The following is a 17,800-nucleotide window of genomic DNA, read 5'->3' as shown; positions in this document are numbered from 1 at the left end:
TCTATGTCCTGGGAAATTTTCTTGTTACTTACAACCTCATGCTTATCACATTAGCTTACATTAGCTCAACCGTCCGATCGGGGGACCCATCAATCCTGTAGAAGTTAAAAGACCTTCGCTAGAACTGTTTGTCCATCTTGAGATGCCGTAGCCAGTATACACTTCCTCAAAATAGTCAGAATGTATTTATTTTTTATTTAACTAGGCAAGTCAGTTAAGAATAAATTCGTATTTACAATGATGGCCTTATCTAAGATAACTAAAGAAATCTGTCATAATTCTTTCTTTTTTTTTGCCGTGGAGATCTTAGTCACGCAACTAAGATGTTTGGTGCAGTATTTCTCAAGTGAAAAATGTACATGAAAACAAGTCCTTTATCGTTGAATGACAACAAACATTCAATTGAAGAATCCCTACTGTTGACCATTCACAGCCTAAGTGGCATAGACTTCGGCTTCTGAAATCTGGCTTGCAATCAATAATATATGCACAAACTGTTCCGAACTGTTTCGGATGGGAAGCATAGGGATGCATTAAAAGGGCGTTGTCATAATTTTCACAGTCATTCCAACCTCATAGTGTGGAAACATCTATAAAACATAGGGAAATCAGGTTTTTGACTGCACTGGGCCTTTAAGACAGTTGATAATCTCTTGCTTAGGAAGAGTATTTTATAAACGGCAAAAGCTACAGAAGGTAGGGAATTAGGAGGGAATGTGCATGTCTCTGACAAATGTCTTGCGGATCCCAGCATCCAGAAAGAACAAAAACATTCTAATTTAGCAGGACATAATTGAATGATGCCCAGATTACTGTTTTAGAACAAAAGCACTATTCAGTCAAGACCCGTGTGGGGGCTGAGTTAGTCCAAGCAGAAAGCAACAACTGAGCAGAAGGTCAATAAAATTATAATTCTATCCGAAGGCAATAGCCATTGGTGGATGTGACATTTGGGGAGAGAGCAATGATAATTGTTTATCTCCAGGCAACAGTAGCAGGGAACCATGAATGGCTGTGATCTAACCTGGCATTTACAGACAGGGCCCACCCACTTTTTGGCCATGTTGAAGAGGCAGGGAAAAGGGGGTCTATTTTTCACAAATCTGTATTAGCTCTGTGGCTCTGATGACATATGCCAGAATCTTGGTCCACCCTCTCTCAAATGTGTTTACTTGAACAGGAAATGGTTGACTTGGGTATTTTTTTTTTTTACACAACAACAATCATACTACGCCATATATAAATTCATATGGATTGGGGACATTGCTGCAGTAGCAACTTAATCTAGTTTGACAAAGATTTGATTCTTTAAGGAATTGATATAATTTATTGTCCAACCAACATAGTATAATCCCAGTGGTGCACTGAGATATTGTTTTCTCCCGAGTGGTGCAGCGGTCAAAGGCACTGCATCTCAGTGCTAGAGGCGTCACTACAGACCTTGGTTTGATTCCAGGCTGTATCACAACCGGCCGTGATCAGGAGTCCCATAGGGCGGCGCACAATTGACCCAGCAGTGTCCGGGTTAGGGTTTGGCCGGGGTAGGCCGTCATTGTAAGTAAGAATTTGTTCTTAACTGACTTGCCTAGTTAAATAAAGGGTAAATAAATAAACACATTTCTCCAGTTTGGAGAGCACATCAGACTCTGAGACAAACTTACTAAATACAGACAGGCAAGAGTACTCCTCGGCTAGAGTCTCCCCTGTGGCGACTCTGTACAAGTTGCTGACAGTGCTATGAAAGGGCAGGATTTAATGTAATCATTTAATATCAAGCAATAAATGGATTACCCTGTTTATTGTTGTCTCAGCCTGTTTTGCTTTTCCTAGGGGCTTGAATTATGCCAGCCATTATAGAGTTCTGGGCAAGGGTGAAACGTTTCATGTTTCAGCTTCTGTAGACTGTAGTTATACTGAACCAAAATATAAACGCAACATGTAAAGTGTTGGTCCCATGTTTCATGAGCTGAAATAAAAGATCCCAGAAATGTTCCATACGCACAAAAAGCTTATTTCTCAAAAATGTTGTGCATGCAGAGGGTCCCTGGTTCGCGCCCGTGTCGGGGCGAGGGGACGCTGTAAAGTTATACTGTTACATTGATGCTGTTGACCCGGATCACTGGTTGCTGCGGAAAAGGAGGAGGTTGAAAGGGGGGTGAGTGTAACGGATGTGAAATGGCTAGTTAGTTAGCGGGTACGCGCTAGTAGCGTTTCAATCAGTTACGTCACTTGCTCTGAGACTTAAGTAGTGTTGCCCCTTGCTCTGCAAGGGCCGCGGCTTTTGTGGAGCGATGGGTAACGATGCTTCGTGGGCGACTGTTGTTGATGTGTGCAGAGGGTCCCTGGTTCGCGCCCGTGTCGGGGCGAGGGGACGCCGTAAAGTTATACTGTTACATTTACATCCCTGTTAGTGAGCATTTCTCCTTTGCCAAGATAATTCATCCACCTGACAGGTGTTGCAAATCAAGAAGCTGATTAAACAGCATGGTCGTAACATAGGTGCACCTTGTGCTGGGGACAATAAAAGGCCACTCTAAAATGTGCAGTTTTGTCACATAACGCAATGCCATAGCTGTCTCAGTATTTGAGGGAATGTGCAATTGGCACGTTCCCTCAAAACATTTCCAGAGCTGAAAATTTCCAGAGCTGAAATTGTCCCAGTTCCATAGCCTGCATTCTCACCAGGCATGTCACCCATTGAGATGTGTCACACTGCATGAGGAAAAGGATGGCCACACAGATACTGACTGGTTTTCTGATCTACGAGTCTACCTTTTTTTTAAGGTATCTGTGACCAACAGATGCATATCGGTATTCCCAGTCAGGGGAAATGCGTAGATTAGGGCCTAATGGATTTCAGTTGACTGATTTCCTTATATGAACTGTAAGTCAGTAAAATCTTAGAACATGTGAAATAAGGTAAGGAGGATAAATTATGATATTCTTGGCGAGCATTTGTATTGAGTCAGTGTGTATGAATCAACTTGTACAGAGAACATTATTACAGATTCCCAGCCAAGCAAAACCAGTTTGGTGTCAGATTCCACGCAAGATTAACATTGTTCCCTATTCCTTAGTCCAAATAAAACAAGCTAACATATTACCACCAATGAACCTATTAGCATTGAAGAAACATAATATTGTGTCTTTCTAGTTATATCATGTTGTCTTGTTACTATGCTGTATATCAACTACTTTTTTATTGTTATAGTCTACTTTTGTGATGTTAGGGGTCACATTTTGAACTGTATGGATTAATTAGTTAGGGACAGGTCGAAAATATACTGTGGGGAGGGGGGTCCCAACTCAAGGTGTCATAAAATAAATTGCACCCCCCTCACAAAATTAAAAATATTTCCACATGACCCTCCCCTTGTACTGTCAAATAAATTGCACACCCTCCCCCCTCATAAAACCAACACAAAAATAATGTTTACGAACACAAATAACTCTTACGACCCTGTGTTTATAAACGTGGATATCGACTTTGCCACTTCAGTATCCTTTTGTGGCACATTCGATGCCATGCAGGGCTACGGTCCAGAAGGTTAACGGTTCGCTGATCACCACAGACAAGCTCACTCTCCCTGCCTGTTTCCTACACTGGTTGAAGTGAATTTTTGAAAGGAGCATCAAGGTCATCACCGTGCACTTTCGCCACTCTGTGAAGTTCATTATAATTTATTTCATATATCGCCTAATAAACTGCATGCTTTCCCATGATGTCGTGACGTTTTTTGGTACGGTTTTTGTACTTTACTCACATTAAAAGGTTGGATAGAAACTTGGTTAATGTGAAGCCATTTTGAGGATGCTGGAATTATATTTTGAACGAATGTCCGCATGACTACAGGATACATTTGAAGTAGCCTAATCAAATTAAAACATTTTGACTGCCAAAACATTATGATATGCCACATATAAAATGCATTACATTTTAAACGTTAAATAATCGATATTTAGGCTATACTGAAGCGTTGGGTTCCAGGTGCGCAAGGAATAGCCGCTTGGATTGGAGAGGAGGCAGAGCGCACATTAAGCTTTCATGAATAACTAGGCCTGCTTGGAGCATATTTGACCACATTATTATAGGACGATCTGGGAGAAAGATGATCTACAAAAGACATCTCAGTATCGGAAGTTAAAAAAATACACAGAAAATACACAGACGGTTCTACTACTGTGCCTTTCTAGACCGTATAAACTGTCGAGAGGAGACCCACAACTGATCCAAATGGAATGAAACATTCAAATCACAGGGCTTTTGCTCCGTTATTCAAAGGACAGTTTCACTGCAGCCTATAGTAGAATTTTGTACTCGCTTGAAAATAATAATGGAATTATTTATTGCATTGTGGTGTTGTAGGCTAGTCTAGGTAATTGTATTTTCACTTAACAAGATCAATAGGGGAGCTTGTTGAGCTGCGTGTCTCATGTCTTCGCTGTTCTTTCATGCACAATGATGCACCTGGCCTCTCCGCTGCCTATCAGCTATTCCTATGTGTTCTTGTAGAATCATATTTAAAATTGATGCAGCTTTGAATTATTTTATGTGTGGTATGATTGTTAGTTAGCCTATTGCAGACCTGGACAAACGATCCACATACCACTATTGTCACTATGAATGGTGGATAGTGGGCAGGATAGACAGTTAGACTGGTAGACTATATTGACCTGTGATATAGTAAAAGTTAGCTCTCGGAAAAGCATAGTGCAACTGGCTGGTAAAACATGCCTGGACATGTTGTCAAACCAAAGTAAAATATATGAATAAGTATAGAGAGAAGAAAAGTGTTTTAGCTCAAATTTCTTTGAGCCCATTCAATTTTAACATAGTAATAGTCTAAGAAAACAAGTTAACATGTAACAGAAAGTAGTGGAGAAATTGATAATGCCTGTCATTTTACTTTTCTTACTGAATTTCAGGTTAATTTAACTTTTGTATGATATCTGATGCATGCAAATGTTCCTTTTTTATGACAATCTTCTGTTCCCTCTATTTTGTGTCCTACATTCACTGAGTGGAGGCTGCTGAGGGGAGGACGGCTCATATTAATTGCTGTAATAGAGCAAATGGAATGGCATGAAACACATATAAAGCATGTGTTTGATACCATTCCATTAATTCCGGTCCAGCCATTACTACGAGCCCATCCTTCTCAATTAAGGTGCCACCAACCTCCTGTGATACTACTAGGAATCGTGTATCTGGAGTGACATATAGGGATTGTTATCTAGTGAAGGCTGCTGAGGCGAGGACGGCTGATAATAATGGCTGTAATAGAGCAAATGGAATGGCATGAAACACATATAAACCATGTGTTTGATACCATTCCATTAATTCCGGTCCAGCCATTACCACGAGCCCATCCTTTCCAAATAAGGTGCCACCAACCTCCTGCGATACTAGTGCATATAGGGAATGTGTATCTGGAGTGACATATAAGGAATGTTATCTAGTTCCTCAACACTATCACCTGCACACATACACAATCTATTGTTCTCTATTGCGTGCTCTTTCTCTCTCATATACCAACCTATAAACACACCTGCTGATGTCTTTCTCGGTGTGCATATATGGATTGTGTAATAAAGAAAAATACACTGCAAATTGACCTAAAAGTTGAATAGATCAACAATAACAAAATCCACGATATCATAGCAGTGACTGACTTTCATATCAACCTTTCAGTCAAAGCATTGAAGCCTAAAATGCCATCTCTGTAAGTTGATTGGCCTTTAGAATTTGCACAGCCTACTCTTTACTCCGCCCCTATATGCTTTGATTGGGCACACTGTTACTGGAGCAGTAGGCAATGTACTGCAAGTCTTTCTTTTTTTACCTCTAGCTAAATGCCCAGACATGTAGCTTGATTTTGTAGCGGATCCGCATTGTTAACTGGGTAGGTGAACATCAAGAGAGATAGAGCCGTATCCATGCACTAACTTGTTGGAAAATGATCATCTGTACGAAAAAAATGGATTACCCCCTCGGAACCCAATGTCAGCGTGTCCAGAACCAGGTATTTTTCTTGCTACTAAAAAGCCAGTCAACATTCAAATGTACGATTAGCTAGCTGGCTAGTAATGAAGTTAAGTCGACTGTGTCGTTCATTCATTTGCCCTGAAAAAACTTGAGGCAGATATTGTCTCCTTTCACGAAACTAATGTACAACTAACGTTAACTACAGTACTACGTTAGATGGCTGCAGTCAGAACCACTTCATATGATGAGGTTGGTTTTAGGCTCGAGCTAAACTTTTACTTGATCTAACGTTAGCTAGCTAGCATTAATTATTTATATTTCCTAGATAACTGTCTTGTTAACCCAGAAAACTGAATTGATAACTAACGTTAGATGACAGTTGACCAGGGGCAGGTGAGCAGCTAACTATCTAGTGGCTAGTAGTTTAGCTAGTCTGACAATTAACATGAGCGAGATATTAAGTTTGCTCTAGTTTACTACTAACGTTACCTAGTGACTGTTATTGTTTCTCATCTCTGAAATAACATAGCTACGGTAGTTAACTAGTTTAACTAACGTTAGCCAATGTGCCAATGGCAACAATGGCCATACATTGTCAGTCTGGCTAGGTAACTAGCTACTTGAGGGAAATATACGCTTTTAAGAATGTTCTCAGTCAATGAATGGGAAGTTGCTGTTGCAAAATGGTTTAGTCAAAAAGCTTGCTAATCGGTTAAGCGAAATGTCAAAATGATGTGGACAGGACATACCCATTCAACAAAATTTAATGGGATTGAGTGGTTACCTAGAATGTAGCTAGCCAAAATGGATTGACAACTAACATCTGTTAATATGCTAACTATAATACTCTTCTTCCTGATGTCTTTGCATTATAATCGTATTTTTCCAGGCCAGGTTTGATATGCAGGGTTATCAGCCGCCTACTCTTTTTTCTTTTTTTTGGAAGAATGTGATAATGACATAATCTCTAGAGATTTGCTCGTGCAGAAAAAAGTGTTTGCTAATACAATGTCATTCTATAATTATGGCGTTAGTCAGTCTCTTATGACGGTTTACAAAGAATCTTGCTAGCTAACGAACAAAGATTGTCGTTGACAATCAGAAATCGAGGAGCAGATTTTTCTGTTGTTTCAATCGGCCTAATGTATTGTCCTCTGCCGTAATGTAAAACGTTTGGTAACTATATTTGTTTTGTGTGTCTTTTTTTCACTAAGACGTTGACTTCTTTGTGCTCTGTGATGCTGGGTGCACTGCCAATCAAATTTGTTTTTCTCTTTTCTATGCTGTTTTTCCCATGTACAGCCGAAAGGGGGCAGTGCGGATAGGATAACTTGTTTACTGCAATTCAACATTCAGAAGTTGCTAGAACAATAGAGGAATGTGATCAGTGACATGAATTCCTTAATATTTGATATGAAGATAGACTTGACCAATACCTATGCTTTGTCTACAAGTGCACTTGCAAGTAGGGGTTTAGAGACCTATGTTCAATGCAATTCATGTATATGTCAGGTGCATCACTTTTATGTCCTGCAGCAAACCTGATAAATACCTTAAGAGATTTGCACAAGGCATTTGCAGATTTGACTAGACAGGAGCAATATGTTGATCATGTTTATGTGAGGTGTATATATCTCATTTGATTAAATAAGATGTTTACAGTTTGGACATTTGTTGCTGCACTGGTGAGAAAACAACAGGCATATTGTTGCACCATGTATTTGGGTGTTCTCTCTTTGCGCAGAATCAAAAACATCACATCATAAATAAGCTTGCTGCAAAGTGCGCACACTGGCCCAAAGTAGGGTCCCCTTCTAGACTATTGCTCCCCTTATCTCCTCTCAATTAAAGTGCCACAGATAAATGGCAGGTGGGAAAACTGTCTTATCTGCTCCCATGCATATGCATTGGCCATTCTTAGGCATGGTATTAGTTTGAAAAAGAAGCAAGTCGGAGACAGTGTTGAAAGGGGGAGATTATGAATGTGTACCTAACCAGGTTACAACAGATAACTAGATCAAGCAAGTAAAGTAACCTGATATTCTGAAATACCTTGTGTGCATTCGGACTTGTGTTTCTAGTCTTTATGTTCAGCTCTATGTAGGCTGGCAAGAGTACAGGTTTGTTTGTTTTATCCTGTATTTTTATGTAGGCACCATATAATCTAGCTTTACCTGTCTGTCGCCTTTTTCTGAAGTTTTGTTTTGTTATACAAGTTTGCCTGTGTCTCTATGCATTCTGGCATGTTTGTGTTGGTGGTCTATGGCTGCTGTCCTGCCCAGCTTCCCCCTCCTCTTCCCCTACGGGCTGCAGCTGGCTGTTTTGCACTCCTCCCTGGGTTCAGGTTGCAGAGCCAAAAACAGGTCTCGCCGTTTGTGTTTCTGGTGAAGAGGGACGAGTCTGTTAAAGGCAGGCAGCTGGGACACTAGCAGAGCAGCACATGACAAGGACGGACCCCTTCAGCCTCACTCAGAATGCAGATTGAATATCCCCCTCTCTCCTCCTCCATCTGCAGCTGACCCCCTCCCCTGCAGCCCCCTGCACTACCTCATCCGCTGCCTCACTCCCTCCCTCTGTCACATTTACCCTTGGAACGACTACTGGCATAATTTTTCTACTCGTCTTTGTTCCCATCTCTGCATACCTCTCATTTCCTCTTTCATACTCAACAATTTATAGGCCATTGTTGTCTGTTTCCCAAACCCCTTTTCCCATCTTTGTTTGTTTCTTCTACATCTTTCCCTCCAACCCCCTGACCACTGACACTTTCTTTTAATCTTGTGTATACCTTGTGATGTTCTCTGATCAGTAAACAAATGTATGGTTGTATGTAGAACTGACGTAAATTGTAATTTCCTGTCTGGGACTGATGCCGTTTCAATTTGTCTATGCAACTTTTTATATTGGAACATATCCAAACATGTTGGAGATTAATTTCCCTATTAGAGCATACCAAGATGTACAATGAATCTACCCAGCCCTTATAGAAAATGTAGGCCAAATGTATGCCGGTGTGATAGTTTGAAGTGTCTGTGATTTTTCTGGTCTGATTTGATTCATTAGTGACCTATTTTTAAATAATGCCAACAACAATGAACGGAAAGACTAGTTCCATGTCTTCAGAATCAGACCACTCATCGTGCCTTTTAAATGGTGACTGACCTGTTGAGCGTGCCTAACGTATTTGTCTTTACTGCGGCTCTGGGAGCCTGTTTTTCTGGGTCAGCCGCGAGGTGGGGTGTCATCAGGCTTGGTTATCAGGCCCTGCTGAAATGGGATATATTTACAGGGGGAGTGGGGCATGGAGTCTAAAGCTGAGAGCTTCTTGGTTGGGAATGGGGTTCTATCTGGGACACTGACTGGTCTGGAGCGTTGTCATTCCAGCTTTAACGCAGCGATTGGACATACAGTATTAATACAACACATCAATATGGTGTCATGGCCACAACACCATGGCAGGCTTTATAAAGCCTGGGGAGAGCCCTGCCACGATTCCCCACCCACTGAAATTAAACTCAAAGTGTTTAATTCGCTTGTATGGAACTTGATTCTCAGAAAGTTCCTCAATCTCCTTGGAGGCTTGGTTGGACTGAGTTCTTAGAGGGGGAGTTTCTTGAGGCTTGTTTATTGATGCCTGTTGAAGCCAGAGAGAACCCCATCAAGGAGTGTGGGGCCACAAATCAGTTGTGTGTGCGTGCGCAGACGCATGTCTGTATGGTTGTGAGTAACAAATACCTGTGCCAGAGACATTGGTATTAGACAGGCGAGGCCCCAGTCAGGGTTGAGTTCCCATTTTCCTTGAAAGTGGGTCTGGGTCCAAGTCAACATGTTGGAGCTTTCACTCCTGTTTGCTATGCTCTCCATCACTGAACCTCCTCATCTTCTCTCTCTCCAAAGGCCTCCACACATCCATACCGTGCATGCTCTATATAGGCCTACCATCAGATTGACAGGCAATAGCTGTTGTGTGGTGAACGAGGGCTCATACTTGAAGGACATAGACATGGAATGCCACATTTAATCATTGAGGCAATGAATCCCATGGACTGTCAGCGGAGTGATTACACCCCCTATGCCTATCCTGTTCCCCCTCTTGACATCCACCAGCATGTTGTATTCAGTTTATATTGGAAGGCTTTGTACCTAATGCTGGAGGAAGAGCAGCGCCACCTGCTGGTTAAGACGCAAAGTGTTTTTTTAATGAAACTGCGAAGCCAGTGAGATATGTTAACATGATGGTCAAATGCCAAGGAGCTATTCCATAAGGTGGTGGAACTAAATAACGACTACTGATATAGAAAAAGCTTTGGTATGATGGGGATCATAACTCTCCAAAGTGGTGGGTTACTGAAAACACCAGGCTCAGCCAGCAGAGGTTGCTGAGCCACTTGGCCCCTAGGTAAGCTGGCCTGGCCTCTCACATTTCACACACTTGGGAACAGACTCAAGACCTGTTCTCAGCCTCGCTCTCTCTCTCTCTCCGTCCCGGTGCCAACACCTTTTCCTAGAAGCCGTTGTATGAGAGTGAGAGAGGTAATAAATGTCTTTCGTTTTTAGAAACCAGGCCCTATCAGTCCATATTTCTCTTGGCCGATGTCTCTCCTTCTCCCCAGCCAGTCTCTCGCTCTTTATTCCTCCTTCATCCAGTTCCAGTCTGGTAATTTCTCCATACACCCGAGTTCCTCTGCTCTTCTCTACTCAGGTTATCAGCTCGTCTCATTGTAAAAAGGAGGGTTTTGAGCACTTTTGGAGTTATTCAGGGTACCACTTTTAATTCACTGTCGTCTCTTTGCATCGTCCAATGACTATTGATCTGTTTGTCTTTGGTAGATCCTCCCTGGTACTGCGAATGTGTGGGATGCCGGGCTCTTTTCTCTGGCTGAAAAGTGTGCAGAGCGGCCTTGTTTGTGTTTTGCAGGGGAATATTGTGAGGAATGTCTAGTGGTACAAAATCTCTGCTGCTGTTACAAGAAGGATCCTGTCGATGAATTGATTCAAAGTTCATAACCCACAGCTCAGTCCTGACGTGCATGCGATGCACAGACTGAGTGTAGGCTGACACCACAGGGACCTTCAAAACAGAGGCTGTTAGCCTGCTTGTGAAAAATCCTGCAATTTTTTTATTTTCCATCTTGTTATCAACATTGATTTTCACCTGGCAAGGAGGAAGATGCATAGACCTACTTGGCACTTGCTGTGTGCGTTCAGTCGGTGACATATTGACTCTGCCACCTGTCTCACCGTCCTCTTCCTCTGGTCCTGTCCAGGTGTTGAAGGTGAACGCCGAGAAGGAGCGGGCATCGCTGCGGTGCATGAAGGCTCTGGCCAGCAGGGGGTGTGTGGACGCCGTGTCCCAGCAGATGGCCTCTCACCCCCAGTACCTGGAGAGCTTCCTCCGTACCCAGCACTACATCCTCCACATGGACGGCCCCCTGCCCCTGCAGTACCGTCACTACATTGCCATCATGGTGAGGCCACTGGAATCACGCACACCGCATGATGCACAGAAATGCATCTTGTATCTGCATCAATCATGCACACCCACACATAGTTGCATACACTTGCACAGACATGTAAACACCTCAATCCGCCCACACTCAAGGACACCAAAGCACTTTCATATACATAAACAGTCACTCGTACTCGGCTCGGCCCACCCACGCACAATGACAGAAACACGGTCAACATGCTGGAGACAAGCCTGTTACTGTTCAAGATGTACTTGTATTTAAGTCCTCTCCCCATCTCTCCCAGGCTGCAGCACGGCATCACTGTGGCTACCTGGTGTCTCTGCACTCTGCCCATTTCCTCAGAGTGGGGGGCGACCCGCTGTGGCTACAGGGGCTGGAGGCCGTTCCTCCTCGCCTACAACACCTTGACCAACTCAACAAGGTTCTTGCCCACCAACCCTGGCTCACCGCCCGCTCACACATACAGGTACCACAGGAACCAGCTCTTATAAAGAATATGTAACATTCCTACAGATCAGATATTTGGATGTGAGCTTTGTGCTTTTAGTGTTATATCCCTGATCAGTGCATTTACATTCTAGTAATTTAGCAGACACTCTTATCCGGAGCAACTTAAAGCAGTAATTTAGGGTTCAGTGCCTTGCTCAAGGGCACATCAGCAGATTTTCACCTAGTCTGCTTTGGAATTCGAGCCCAATACTCTTAACCGCTAGGCTACCTGCCACCCCTGTCTAATCTCCACCATGAGGCCTACTCTCTGCTGTGTCCTTCCCCCACCAGGCGTTGCTGAAGACGGGAGAGCAGTGCTGGTCTCTGGCTGAGCTGGTTCAGGCTGTAGTGCTCCTGGCCCACTGCCACTCCCTCTGTAGCTTTGTTTTTGGCTCGGGCACTGACACCGACCCCGTCCCCCTTCCCAGAGCCCCCAACGGCACTCCCCCGGGCTACTGCCTCTGTGACGCTGCCAACGGCAACGTTAGCGTGCCGCAGCCTCTCACCTCGCCCTCAGAACACACAACACGACGACGGGTAAGTGTTGTGTGCCGTATCAGACTGAATATGACGTTCGAGCTATTCCACAACAGATCGTTGCCTGAAACCACAGTCGCATGTCTCTTCACTCTATTGTCTCTCTTCTTGTCTTGGCAGTCTCTGGACTCCAGTTGTGAGATGGTGTGTTTGAAAGAGAGGATCCAGAAATCCCAGGAGGAGAAAGAGAGGAGGGGGGAGCATCTTTTACACACCCAGACACTGCAGCACACAGGTACACTGTTCCCCCTCACTTTCACACCTGATGCTGTGAGAGCTAACCTCATGTGTGAACGTTGAGTGACGGATTCCTCCTCAACTATGTTTATTGACCCTCTCACTGTCACCTCCCAGATGTGGAAGATGAGGAGGAGATTACCTACTCTGCAGACCCCTCTCGTTTCATAACAGACCCTGAGTTTGGCTACCAGGAGTTTGCCCGTAGAGAGGAAGACCACTTCCAAGTGTTCCGGGTGCAGGTAAGTACACAGCTGATATTATATACGGCTTATATTCTATGTTGGAATATGTGACACCCTTCTGGGAGGCAACAGGTGTCCATGTCAGTAAAGTAGTGAATCAACCCTCATAGAATATGAGTACAATATACTGTCTCATATGTCTATGGGTCTATAGTTAGCTGAGGTGTTACAGGAACCATGTGAGTATTTCAGGTTTGTTTGACTGTGTGTGTTTTCTGTCTGGAAAGGACTACTCCTGGGAGGACCACGGCTTCTCCCTGGTCAACCGGCTGTACTCGGACATCGGGCACCTGTTGGACGACCGTTTCCGCAGTGTCACGGCCCTCCCCTCGTCCCACGGGCCTGACCTGAAGAGAGCCACCTGGAACTACATCCATTGCATGTTGGGGATTAGGTGAGGTCACGCTACTAGTCTGCACACACACACCGGCACAAGCGCACGTCAGACATACACACACGGTATTCATAGAGAGTTATTGTAAAGTGAGATGCTATCATAATCGTATGCATTGCAGCCAGGTTGGTCCTAGGATTCAATGTTTGTGATTTGCTGCAAAGGACCCGCTTGATTCATATTCACGTTTGTGTTTGTGTGTGCAGGTACGACGATTATGACTATGGGGAGGTAAACCAGTTGCTGGAGAAGGAGCTGAAGCTTTATATCAAGTCTGTGGCCTGCTATCCTGACGCCACCAAGACCCCGCTGTGTCCCCTGCCCTGGGCACCACTCAAACCTTCTGAGAGGGTACGCACCCCACCCCACCTCATACCAATACACCCTGCGTCCATATACAGCTGAACTATATACTGGAAGTAAATCTACCGCATCAAATGCCAAGCGGTAGTTTGTGTTCTCTGTTTCACCCTCCACCACATTCCATCTCTTCCAGCTCTCTAATGATATGATCCTCTCTTTTTTTTCTCTCTCTCTTAGATCCATGTGAACTTGCTTATAATGGAGGCTCGGTTACAGGCTGAGCTTCTGTATGCTCTGAGAGCCATCACCCAGTATATGATAGCTTAAGTCAGTTGGTGAGAGGGAGAGGCACAAAGTTACAATCGCCAACGGTACAGAAAGACCCAGTTAGGAGGCCTCAGGGTTGGGAACCTCTTACAGCAGGCAGGGATATGGGGAAGAGACTGGCAATTATGAGGGAGAAAGAGCAGCATGCAATGCAGCCATATCCTGCAAATGTGCGACTGTCCTATTTCGCAGTTAAAAACTAGGGAAATATATATAGTGCAATCATTTAAGCTCTATTTGCGTGATATGCACACTGCAGTGGAAAGCTCTTTGCCAAAGTCAAAGCAATCCCTCTCTTCCCCTCTCTCTGCCTTCTCATTTTCCATTCTGCGAGGTTGGTCTGTCCACTTCATTTAATGTATTTTCCTCTTATCAAACATATCTGCTCTTGATGGTTAATGTGCAATTATATTACTATTATAATAGATATTCATTATTTTAATTTTTAGTAATGTATTGTTTAGCTATGTCTCGATTCTGATGACTGTGATGAAAGCGGACGGTTGGTTCTGCAGTGTAGCAAGGAGATGTGTACCCATGGCCAACACAATACCCTCTTTCTTGGTTTGGGATTATTTTCGTCTTTTCAACATTGCATTTGTTCAAAACCAATTGTTTATCCTTTTTTATTGGATTGAGTGAATGTTTTGGTGAGATATTGCCATAGTTTGTCTTGTTACAGTCCTTGTTGGTGTAGGTAGGTGGTAAAGGTGATGGACAATTGTTCACCGCAGCTCCCTTAACGTTTCACATTAGTACTGAAGGTTCAAGAACAAAACCCAAACACTGCAAGATGATATCAAACAACTATAGTTCCTTTTTTTTAAAGCACTTTTTAGACATATAGATATATATTGTAGGTAGCGCAGACATGGAGATCCATGTTGGTCTGTCTTTTCTTTCCACTGTATGGTGTCTAATAGAAATTATAAACTGGGCGGTTCGAGCCCTGAAATGCTGATTGGCTGACAGCTGTGGTATATCAGACCACAGGTATGACAAAACATTTATTTTCACTGCTCTAATCACATTGGTAACCAGTTTACAATAGCAATAAGAACAGCCCTTAGCCATGGTATATTGGCCATATACCACACCCCCTTGGGCCTCATTGCTTAATGATCCTGAGGCTGCTTCTTGGGTCCCTCTGTGTTCCGATCAGCTGATCTCCACTCCTACAGTCACCCTGTAACCCTAGTCGTCTTGTGTATGTGGAGTAGTGCAGGGACTCACGTGGTCCTGACAGAGGCCATGGCCCCAGATCTGAAGGAGATCAGAACTCACTTCAGTATCTTCGATAAATCTGCAATCGCTATAAATTTAAAAAATATATATTTTAACTTTAAGAAACGCAGAGGTGGCCAAAGTAATGTTTTGTAGAGTGAAAAATAAGCTCAGCCATATGAATGTCAATTTTTATATTGATGTGCTCTGGATAGATCAAATGAAGGAATCTCCATTTCAAAGAAAACCGTCCCTAAAACTGCATTGATGCATTTAAGTGGTTGTTGAAGGTCTGTAGAACTCTGAACTGTAATATTGCAACATAAAAGTCCCTGCAAGTGACCTGCATTGAGTTTGAATTGCTGTTAAGCATACTCTACTATGCTACAGAAGATGTAGACTAAGGATAAAATGTCATCAATGGTCTGTGTACGATCTTATGCATGTGAAAAGTAGGTCTGTCTTTTTCAATTATTTATTTGGCAAGCTTTATGACCTAAAATACAGATGCTGATTCATGGTACAATTTGCAGAACAGTGTGGGTAGGTACTGCAAACTAGATTTTTGAAATGGAATTATATCCTTTTTTTGTTTTACAAATTTTTTTTGGTCAACTTTGCATTACAGTACTATAATTGTTGAGTTCTTGATGTTGCTTCTGGGTTCGCTGCTATATCCTGCCTGTTGCGCTGCACCCTGAATATTTTAGAGGCAGCAGGGTGGAAGACCCTTTTCAATGGGCTCGACCGTTTTGAAACGACAGGAGAGAAGAATAAAAAAGTGCATATCAACAGAAGTGCTTTTTAGTGCAGGTGCCTTTAGGCCAAACTGGACTGGTGCTTGAGTGGGCAGACATGACTACTCTGGGCTAAGTAAGGGCCTTGCTAGAGCAGACTGCCCCAATGGCTCCTCAGGAACAGTGTTCTGTGGCCCATATAGAACGGCCAGTGCCATAACCACTGGACACAAGTATGCACAGTGGCTCGTCTTTTTGCTGGAAAATGCATTGAAATGAGTTGACGTAGATGTACTGTAGCGCAAAAGAGCACTACAGTCCTCATTGGCTGCTCGTCAACACCTCTATGACATCGTTATGGCTCCAAATGCAGGAGCGAAAGAGTCTGTTCCTGCCTGAAGCTTCCGACCACCAGGCCAAGGGACCAAAACGATAAGAGCCACTGACACAGAGATGGATGTTACAGTTGTTCAATATTTACCACGTAAATGAATGAACAATAAAATAAACAAAAAAAAGTAAAACATAAGTATAAAAAAAAAACTGTTTCTGGAAATGTGAAGACTTATTTTTTCTATAAAGATGTTCTATCAAGCGAGTGTGTTTCCACTTTTTTTCTTTTTATTGGGGTTACCTAATTGTGCTTTCACATTTGCCATATGCTGTACTCATTTCATATTTAAATCAACAGTATGTACAACTGAGGGACTCGACTACAACAGTACCTCAAGGAAACCAGTTTAGTCATACCATTCACAGTACTATTGGAATAAGTTACATTTAGAAAAATAAATACCACATCACTGACACATATTTACAAAAAATGTAATACAAAGCGGGAGTCCTTACAGATAAACGGATGGTTGTCTTAAATCATTGAGGAGTAAGGATGAGGCTAGCCTGGATCCATAACAGAATCTGAGACAAACGGCATGGTGATTTGAGCATGCCTGAAATCAACTCAACACGCATCCCCAACCATTGGCCGATTTCCCTTCTGTGATCATCTTACTGAGAAATCCACATTTAACCTATCATGCTGTTGTGCAAAAAGGAACAACCACACAGTTGTGCTCATGCTGCATATTCCTAACAGTTGATATGTCTGTCACTAACATTGGCAAAGTCAGTATGACATCTGCACATTGATCTGATACTAGTACTCCCTGTATATAGCTTAATTCTTGTTACCATTTGTATTTTTTAATGGCTTCGTTGATTTGATTGCTTTTGAGGGACTAACTGATGCCGGTTATGATAAGTGACAGGATTGAAAGATGAATGAACTTGGTTCAGCTCTTTTCTTATTCTATTCTCCATTCCACTCACACCAGTGTCCTCACATGCTGCTATTTTCTGATTCTCGGAAACAAAGGCCAACAGGTTGCCTCAGAGGCCTAAATTAATTAATATGGTAATTTCCTACATATATTTGAAAGGCCTCCATCCCTTGTGACAACATGATTAAACCATGGCAGTTTATTGAATAACGTCAGAACATGTTAATGCATTAGTAGTTCCTCATAAATGTGAGGGTGGAGGTGCACCTGAGAAACCTTTTCTATACACTTAGACCCTCTAGTGGTAGATATTAAGCATTGTGCATTAATGTTAAAGGCCCAGTGCAGTCAAAAACGTGATTTCCTTTGTTTTATAAATCAAATTAAAGTTTATTGTTTGCGTACACAGTTTAGCAGATGTTATAGCGGGTGCAGTGAAATGCTTGCGTTACTAGCGCCTAACAGTGCACTAAAATGCCAATCTGGGAGTAAACCAATAAGAGCGTTCCAAACATCTCTGCCAATAACAGATAGTTTTCAGTTTTCCCCTCCCCACTCAAACCACTCCCA

The 17,800-nt window shown here is 42.8% G+C and overlaps 1 protein-coding gene across 1 annotated transcript; it reads left to right on the top strand.

The window, feature by feature from the left end:
• Positions 1 to 5,778: 5,778 nt before the first annotated feature.
• On the top strand, positions 5,779 to 16,548 carry LOC129827727 (sestrin-3-like). The gene is made up of 9 exons (XM_055888828.1): positions 5,779 to 6,023; positions 11,254 to 11,454; positions 11,741 to 11,923; positions 12,238 to 12,483; positions 12,604 to 12,718; positions 12,838 to 12,962; positions 13,193 to 13,359; positions 13,566 to 13,710; positions 13,900 to 16,548. Exons 1-9 carry the CDS (start codon positions 5,958 to 5,960, stop codon positions 13,987 to 13,989), a joined length of 1,338 nt encoding a protein of 445 aa, XP_055744803.1. The 5' UTR covers positions 5,779 to 5,957; the 3' UTR covers positions 13,990 to 16,548.
• Positions 16,549 to 17,800: the final 1,252 nt, after the last annotated feature.

Source organism: Salvelinus fontinalis, chromosome 29, assembly GCF_029448725.1.
Source record: "Salvelinus fontinalis isolate EN_2023a chromosome 29, ASM2944872v1, whole genome shotgun sequence".
Classification (NCBI taxonomy): domain Eukaryota; kingdom Metazoa; phylum Chordata; class Actinopteri; order Salmoniformes; family Salmonidae; genus Salvelinus; species Salvelinus fontinalis.
Note: the sequence above shows the minus strand (reverse complement) of the source record. Positions and strands in the feature narration are given on the sequence as shown.

What these genes read in the sequence shown, in the direction of transcription:
- LOC129827727 (XM_055888828.1), top strand. Translation starts at nt 5,958, where the DNA reads ATGATCATCTGTACGAAAAAAATGGATTACCCCCTCGGAACCCAATGT. An exon ending in CCGCCCGCTCACACATACAG is followed by an intron (nt 11,924 to 12,237) that starts GTACCACAGGAA and finishes TTCCCCCACCAG; the next exon opens with GCGTTGCTGAAGACGGGAGA. An exon ending in CATTGCATGTTGGGGATTAG is followed by an intron (nt 13,360 to 13,565) that starts GTGAGGTCACGC and finishes TTGTGTGTGCAG; the next exon opens with GTACGACGATTATGACTATG.